Genomic DNA, 9,257 nt, shown 5'->3' on the forward strand with positions numbered 1-9,257 from the left:
TACTACTTTTGTAGGGCATGATATTTTTTGATGTTTCAATAAAACTACAGGAATCCACTTTTTTGTTTACATTTTTGTGGAACTTATGCTTATCTTGTTTGCAACGTAATGCCGAAACTTTATATTTGTCACATTAAAAACACGGGAAGCAGCTGACTCTATGACTAATATACCGGTAGGCTGCTTGCTTCCTGTCTGTTGTTGATTATTTGTACCAGTTTATATTTGTACCGTATACTATTTTTTGCAGCAGACAAAATAAAAGGTTTCTCTCTCCCTACACTGGCTATGACCCTCCCTCCATTGCATGCGTAAGAAAATCAACAAGGATACGCCACTGGTTTAGATTATCTCCAGGGGCGCCGGAAGCGGGGGGCGAATGCCCCCCCTGCCCTCAATTTTTCTGCAGATGGGGGGGCAGGGGGGGCAATGGTGCCCTTTTAAAGTCATGTAAGCTACTGCACATTTTGCAATATAACAATTTCTGCTATCCGCCTTAAAACTCGTTGTTTTTTTCGGCAGCCATCGTGGCCTACAGGGAGCTCCCTCTCGGCGGCCAAATCTGCGTGCTTGGAGGCCAAAATACAAAATAACGATAGCACAAGTAAATAGAATTAAACTTGCAACAATGCTAAAATCATCACTTAGTGTTGTTGAAGTCTGGGACTAGGCGACGTCCTACAATAGAATCGTTGCACCACGCAATAACTGCTTTATCAGGATTGTAATCCAGTACTGCGGGACCATCTAACGACACTCGCACGAGTGTCTCCAATGTGGCTGATTTTAAAGAAGTTCGCCACTCCTCTAAAATTTTTTTTAGCAACGAAAAGCAACGTTCGACATGTGCTGACGATGACGGCAAGGTAATAAAATAAGTATTTCAATGATGTGAAGGACATTATTAAAAAAAGCATATTTTTGCAAAATAGGATAATAAAATGTTTTCCCCTCAGATGTCAACTAACTTAGTTCTCCTTTTTAACAACAATTCAATGTCCAACAACATCGAATCGACATAAAAACGACAATATTGCCAGCCGATGTAAATAAGCACTTTGGATTAAGACTTTGTTCAAATATACATCGGGAATTACAAACAAGACTTACAGCGCTGTTGATCGGCTGATCACAGATGGATATATTCCAGCAATAACAAATATTCCCGCACAATGCAACAGTGGCGATTATGACGCGCTGACCTAATTTTGCGTCACTCTTTGACACTACATATTTTCGACAGTTAATCTACGATCATTCTATTGCGAAATTAAATAATTGGCTAGAAGAGACTGGCGGCCAAACTTGGCCGATTGAGGAGGTACCGGCGGTCATTCAAGCACTACTTAGCGGCCATGGCCACAGGCTGCTTTAAGGATTGACAGTAGGTTACATCATTATAACATAGGCTTGACATTTTTTAGAAATGCAAATCCGGGACGCATATACAACTGCAAATAATCTTAATGTAGGCCTAATACAAAATAATGTGTAATGCAACTAATTATTTAATATGGGAAAATTACCAATATATTTAAACCTATTTCTCCAACGAAAACAAGGGAACTTAACAATATTTATGAGCACATGATTCAGGCATAATAATATTTTTCTGTGCTAGCCACCTTTTTCGAAAGTAGGCTACAGTGTTAGATTTTATCTTTTCATAATATTCACTACATGTCAAATCAACATTAATTTTGCAAGTTGAGGAGAGCTTTGACATTCTGTTCTAGCATTTGGCCTCTGTCATCAGACCACATATTGTTCATAATTGAAAAAATTTGTTCAACTGGTGCTGATGTCCCAGGCAAACAAAACACAAACTCGACAAGGTTTTGAAAGTTTGGAATGGTTATGTTTTTGTTAAAAGTTTACTTTTGTTCAAGAGATGTCGTTGCATTTTGCCATGATTCTTTCCTCTCACTCTTAGACATCTATTTCTTTACCAATACGTGCTCATCGAAAAAGTCGATGTTGATCATTTGCTTCTGAAACATTTTGTTGATATTTTCCGCAGACCCACTTGAGAAAGAATTGTTTAAGATGACTAGCTCAAGAATTCTTTTTTGCAAATTTCAAATTGAAAACTCCGGGACAAATTGGTTAACCGAGCGACACAACGGGACAAGGCCTTAAAATCGGGACTGTCCCGGCTAAACCGGGACGTATGGCAAGCCTATTATAACATAGCATGATGCCCTTCTTTGCATACCGGACACTTGTAGGCTATCACACATAGTGAGCTGATAGATTAGAATAATCGCTATATCTTATCTTAAAACTTGAAAAAAAATTGGCCTTTTAGTAAACAAAAGTGCCCTTTTTTCGTAATCTTGCCCCCCCCAGTCAAAAATCATTCCGGCGCTCCTGATTATCTCGAGGTCCTAAATTTACACAAATCCAGTTTTAACATTTGGACCTGGAGAAGAAAAATTTTGAGTCTGACATTCAAAACGCGAGGGACAAATTGGTATATGAGTTATAAAGGAGTGCAAACACAGGTTACAAACCGTCATTTTCCATGTATTCCACAATGCAGATCAAACAGCTTGTTGAATTTCCATTTGCACAAATCCAATTCATGCCATGTGAACAATTACTCATATTTAGGCTTAATATGCACTCAGCACTACTAAACCTGGGCACTGGGCAGTTAAGTTAAAATTAAAACTGACAAATACCAGAAAGTCAGAAACCTCCAAAACTGTCATCTGGCGCAGAGTTGCCAGTTTAGCAAAAATGATTAGTTTTAGGAGCAAAATGGTTGGAACGCCTGGTTAATCTAATCAAAAATTATATATTTTTTTGGGCTCTTTATTTTTTGATTATGATTAGTTTTGTTTTGAAGTTACTAAAAAAATTGATCAATTCAATTTTATTTTGTTTCTAAACATCACAACAACAAAAACATATGCTAAACATAGCAGAAATCCAAAAAAGGTGGAAGTAACAAAACACAAACGTTGCGACGTGCTTGAGGACGAGAAATGTAATAAGTTTAAACTTTAGCATTTAGCATAGCCCCAGCAGGCAACATCTTGGGAAGAACTTCAAGGTGATGAAAAAAAATGTTCAAAATTAATATAAAAATATATAAGTAGTTTAGCCATGCTGCGTTAGGTACCAAGAGTGTTGATGATTGTGATTACTTTGCATTACTTTTCAACCAATCATGCACTCAACTTTATGTGCCAGCAAAAAGTCAACGAAAACTTAGCTTGCGGAAGGAACTTTAATGATTGCAATATCAGAAAATTTCAAGTAAGGCTACAAAGCATAGGCTAGGCCTGGCTGACCAAACATAAATTCATTTATAGATTGAGTTTCGCTTTTAGCAGCATGATCGTGGCTGACTTCACTGTGTAGATATTGGTCATTAGAAGGCCTATGTAGGGATTTTACGTGTCTGAAGCCCCTAGTGTAGGGTTTTGCTTAACTTAGTTCCCCAGTGTAGGGTTTGGCTGTCTAGTTGTCGTATTTTTTGTTTATAAAAAGGAAATAAAAGGAGAATTTACAAGAATATATTAAAAGGATATTGAGGCTCTCTGTCTCTAATTAAAAAGGATAATAAAAAGGATAATTTAGGCTTCTGGCTGTCTAGTCTAGGGGTATGACTTCCTACAAAAAAGCAAACGAATTAAATAGAATGAATCATTTTTTATTAAATCAAAGTTTCAAATTTGCTATTCGGGAATTGAAAAATATCTCTAATCAATATAATTTAGTGCGACCGTTGTCAGAAGAGCGACATTCCCCAGTCGTGAATTTAACCTTCTTGTTCTAAAGTTCAGTCCGTTCGTTTTGCTAGTCAAATTTCGAATGCCTCTCTTTTTCAATTCCCCGCTTACTTCATAATATACCGGTAGAGCCTTTTCATCAATAACAGCTATCGTAAGAATCAAGGGAAAAGCTATACCGGTTTCATAGTTATGTCGCTTTAGAAATACAGATGTGTTGAGCTAGATTCTGTGTGAGTGGCGTTTGTTAACAGGAAGCTTGACTTATGTTCTATGAGAACGTTAGGTTTTGAATTTGCAGCATTGAAATGCATTTTGCAATACTGATAACTTTTGGTTAAATGTTAAAATATAAATTTGTTAGTTAAAAACATGGTACATGTTACACCTACATGATTAGAGAACTGTGTTTGGAAAGCTAGTGCAATTCGCTATTACCACAGCGAACTAGCAGCATCAGTAAACAAAACAATAAACAAAATCTCTCTCTATCAGGCTAAAACAGGTCGTTAATATCTACATTGTGAAATACATCAAATATAGTTATTAGTATTACTGTACTCTCTAAGACCTCTACATCCTGTTTCACACTAAAAGAGGGATTATCAGATAAAACTCTATTTGAATAAGGACCTTCTGATGATCCCCCTTTTAGGGTGAAACAGGCAGTAGAGGTTTTAGAGAACTACTGTATATTTAATGTAATTCGCTTTGCTTAGCTTTTTGCTTGGCATTTTGAGCACTTTTTGTAGTACGGTATTACCACTCTGGTATTACGCTAATAGTAAGTTATTTTTTGTTTACATTGTGAAATAAATTCATTAACTTCAATAACCATGCCAGTCGCCATGTTTGTCAATTTTTTGTCACGTTTCAGTTTACCATGTATCATATTTCTGTCCAAGTAATTCTATCTTTTTAATTGTTACAATGGTGTTTTATCAGCATGCTCATTGTTGAATGTTTAGTTGTAAAACTAACAAGCCTACGTTTGTATGTTTAGCACTTCCAAGTTTTGTCGAAAAATACGCAAGTGTTTTTGGTCAATAGCATGTAGGCTATAACCCGTGAAGATGTATTGTGTGAATTGGAATTGTGTGAGTGTGAATTGAGTACTGTGAGAAGAGGAAATTAGTTTTTAAAATGAGGAAATAGTTGATGATGTGGAAAAATAAAACAAATTCTGGAAACTCTGTCGCAGACGGCTTTTCATAGGCGAGGCGTATCGGTAGGCAGTTAAATAATGTACCGTAAAATGGGGATACTTTGAAACCGGGGTAAACTTTGAACAGTTCCCCAAAATTAGTTGACAAGGTAATAGTTTTGTTAATCACCTCCTAATAAAGTGGAACTTCGGGTTAAAAGTAACTTTTTCGTAGTCCATGATAAAATTACTTTCGATTAAGTCTGGAAATTTGGTTCGAGACTTACTTTACTTCACGCTCCAGTGCACAATTTCATAAATGAGTGATTCTAGCAAAACAGCATGGTGAAGTGTTGTGTTCCAACTTCTATCTGGTTCTCAGCCGTTTGATGGTATTTCAGCTCAGTTTTTTAACCAGATGTTGGAAATATCATCAAGATCTTAGATCTAAAAGGATTTTTTTTTGTATTATTCTCAGTTTTTCAGAAAATCAGGGTTTTCCGGCCAGCTAAGCTTTTATTTTACCAATGGGGTGTTTTTGCACACTTTTTTGGCTAATTCCCCAATTTATTTATCTTTCATTGCTACTGGAGATATGAATTTACATTCTATGTAGCCTAATGAAAAGACTTTTAATACATCTTCTACTACAGGCCTACAGGGGTCACCAACCTTTTTTACTTTCGGGCCACTTTAGCACTAAGGAGAGCTGTGGCGGGCCGCACTAATAAAATTTTAGGTAATAAAATTGATTCTTATGCCAGAAAAGAACGCATTTCGTATCTAGTATCCAGCGTTAGGCCCTACATGTTGTTAATATTTGTCTTAGAATACCGCAACAACAAAATTAGTCGAACAACGCTACCGCCAGATCAAGCTCCTCAACACTTTTGACTTCTTTAACAATGCCTAATAAACGAGGCTACTTGTTTTGCGCATTAACTTGTAGCGAGGCGAACGGTTTCATCAGAATATTCATCGCCAAGCAAGAGTGGAGTTGTCACTTCGCTTCACAAAAGATATCTTGCAATTAACAGTTTCAGTAAACAAGGAAATGTTTGACACATCGCAATACAGGCAACAATAGTGACCTGCAATCATATCAGCGAAAAATAAGCTCCAATAACGGAGAGAAAGAAACCAGGCACCATGAAACAAACACTTGTGGAAATCACCGAAAAGACGTTTGTATCGTAACTCATGAACGGTGTTCCCTCTAAAAAGGCAATGAGTTATAGTTTTTCATCCTTTTTGTGAGAGTCTATAAAATCGTCTTTCTTTGATTAGGCTAATTATTAGACAACTGTCACTTGCGGTGCTTATCAGCATGGCAAGAATTGTTGATTAACAATAGTTTGCAATACTAAGCTAAATAGGCTACAGTTAACTTATTTCATAATAGGCTACAACCAGAAAAAATTTTTGAATTTATATTATTTTGCCAACAAAAACTTGCATAAAGGAAACACTGCTCGTGAAACACAATAACGTTGAAACGCACACTAGTGTTTACATGACATTTACAAACTTAAAATAAGCAACCCTATGCTCACAGTGTGGCTGAACATCGCATTGGAATAACTTTACGCGACCCCAACCTAGAACTACAATCCGATCGGTCGGTTGGTGGAATCGTATACGAAGCGAAAATATGCTTTCCAGAAAGTATTTTTTGCCTTTGTGCTATTTAACTCTTCAAGAAAAGTATTTTTAGTTGTATTTGTACGCTGATAGGCTACCTTCCGCGGGCAGCACATAACAGCGTGGCGGGCCGCAAACGGCCCGCCAGTTGGTGACCCCTGTTCTACTATGATAGGCTACGGATTTTAGGTTTGCACGAGCCCATGCTTAGCCTAGCATTTTTTCTAAAAAATCTTGTTTAGGCTACTCTTTGCTGACATGCAGTGGCGGATTTAGCCTAAGTGTTGCCCCTAGACAGATAAGAAAAACGCCGCCCCTCAAAAAAAAATTTTTTGATGATGCGCTACGATTTGTATTTTTAATTCCTTACAAAAAAGTAGTTTGCACTGTTTATTTGAATACATCAATGAATGTCACTGTAGTGTATAATGAACTAATTGTTTAAAATCGCTTCCGGCGGGTTTTTTCTCTTGCAAACAAATCAATAATTTCTTCAAAGTCTGTAGAAACAAGTAAAGATGAGTTAATGCTCAAAAATGTGAGATCATTCATTCATGAGATCAGTTTTTTTTTAGGTTTGGGTGACCGCTAAGTAGTTTTAAGAGACCGCAAGTGTTTCATTTAAATACGGTACCAAAAAATAGCCAGATATTTGCTGATGACAGCGAGAAACAACCATTACTTTTCTACTGTAGTTGCAAGTCCAAATTTTGGGAAACCGCTGGTGAAATTTGGGGGACCGTTTCGGTCCCCCAAAACACCTTAAAAAAACACTGCATGAGATCATTCATTATTTACATACTTTAAGCATCAACACAAGAAGGCCTACACAAAATAGCCTGCAACTGTTCCATCAACCTAACATTGCCTAAGAACATTTTTTTTAGGCTCCTTTAAATTTACTAACAGTGAAACAAACCGAATAAAGATTAATAAAAATTGCACAGACAAAGCCTAGTCCTCCATACTAAGCGAGACAGATAAATAAAAGAAGCGCTAAGCAGCACATAGGATTGTTGAAAACCAATCAAGCGTGAAGTACTCTAGGGGCGATGACTTGCCATACATGACTTGCCGCACTGTTTATAAATGTGTGTGATGTGATGACATATTTATTAATTCCCATATATCTGTTGTGAATTATAATATTCACGTACAGCAGCCTATTATCAATGTAATATATTCGTATATTTTGCCGCCCTAGGCAGTGGTGGCCTTAAGGTTTTGTGGGCCCCCTACAGCCCGGTATCGACAAATTAAAGTATGCAAACAACCATCTTCTTTCGTTTGAGACTAGATCAAATTTCAGGGTAGGTGGTGGAGAGCCAGGTAAGTGTAGCTTCGTCCAGCGTTGCTATACCATGCGTTCCATTTGGTGCCTTGTAGATGGGACATTCGAGAACGACATGGTCAGCAGTTTGTTCCTCCGCACCGCATTCGCAGGCCGATGAGGGAGCCAGACCCCACTTGTGCATGTTGGAATGGAAGCGACCGACTCCGGTTCGGATTCTGTTGAGCTTGACCCAAGTCGGCCGAGGAAGGTCCATACCAAGGGGGCGCGCCACCGGGTGGGGCATAAAACCATGTAGTTTGGTGTCGGTGGCGCACCATGCTGCATTCCAAGTGTCTTCCATGAAGTGTGCTGCGCTGATGGCACGATCGCTGAATGGTTGTAGTAATTCAACAGCAGCTGGCACAAAGGGGTGTCTTGACTTTAGTTGCCGGGGAGATTCCTGAGGTGGGATGTTGAGTTTTGCATAGAGCAAGTGGTCAGGATCCCCCGCCCGGCGAGCCAGGTGTATAATGGCTCCCTTTCGGCGAAGCTCAGCAGGTTGGATGCCTGCAAGGATTGGTAAATACTCTGTTGGAGTTGGGCGCAGGCATCCAGTCACAATGCGTCGTTGATTGGGCTGTCGATGAGGCGGGTGTGGGCACTGCGGCACCAGGCAGGGGCGCAGTATTCAGCAGTGGAGTGAACCAAAGCCAGGGTTGCAGTGCGCAAGGTGTCAGCACCTGCGCCCCAAGTTGTGCCTGCCAAACGTCTCAGCAGGGCGACGCGAGATGTCAGCTTTTTGCGTAGTGACTGTAAATGGTGACGGTATGTGAGTGACCTGTCAAGTGTAACCCCAAGGTATGTTGGTTCTGGGCAGGGCGGCAGAATTTTGCCGTTAACGGTCACTTTCAGATCACGTTTTGCCTCCCTGTTGTTGAGATGGAAGGCTACCGTCACAGTTTTACTTTCGCTGAGCTTCAGTTTCCATTGATGAAGGTATCCAGATATGGTCGTCATGTCTTGGCTCAACGTCGTTTGTAATGATTGCCAGTCTTTCGCAGAGTGCAAGATGGCCAAGTCATCAGCATATTTTTTTTTGTGAGATGTTGTTGATGGTAGGTCATGCGTATAGACGTTGAAAAGGAGGGGAGCCGAGACTGATCCCTGTGGGACACCGTTTTTGAGTCGCCGCAGTCTACTTGGTTTTCCGCTTCCGGTGGTAAGGGTAAAACTCCTGTTGTGGATGAGTTCCATGATCATTTTGACCATGTGCCTGTCAGGGAGTAGGCGGAGTAGCTTGTAGACTAGGCCACGGTGCCAAACAGTGTCATAGGCTGCTGTTAGGTCGATAAAAACAGCCCCCGCTTTCTTTTTTGCCGAGAAACTCTCCTCAATATCCTGAGTTAGTAGTGTGACTTGGTCTACAGTTGACCTCCCGTGTCGGAATCCAGCTTGTTCG

General features: G+C 39.4%; 1 protein-coding gene across 1 annotated transcript in view; it reads right to left on the reverse strand.

The window, feature by feature from the left end:
- LOC145775349 (meiosis inhibitor protein 1-like) overlaps positions 1-2,630 on the reverse strand; it is a 59,819-nt gene extending 57,189 nt beyond the window's left edge. The window contains exon 1 of the mRNA XM_082586636.1: positions 2,514-2,630. Within this exon, the coding sequence (XP_082442762.1) occupies positions 2,514-2,607 (94 nt within the window). The 5' untranslated portion in view covers positions 2,608-2,630. The remainder of the gene's footprint in view (positions 1-2,513) is intronic.
- Between the last annotated feature and the right edge of the window lie 6,627 nt (positions 2,631-9,257).

The sequence above is a fragment of the Aplidium turbinatum genome, chromosome 8, assembly GCF_918807975.1.
Source record: "Aplidium turbinatum chromosome 8, kaAplTurb1.1, whole genome shotgun sequence".
Taxonomy (NCBI): Eukaryota; Metazoa; Chordata; class Ascidiacea; order Aplousobranchia; family Polyclinidae; genus Aplidium; species Aplidium turbinatum.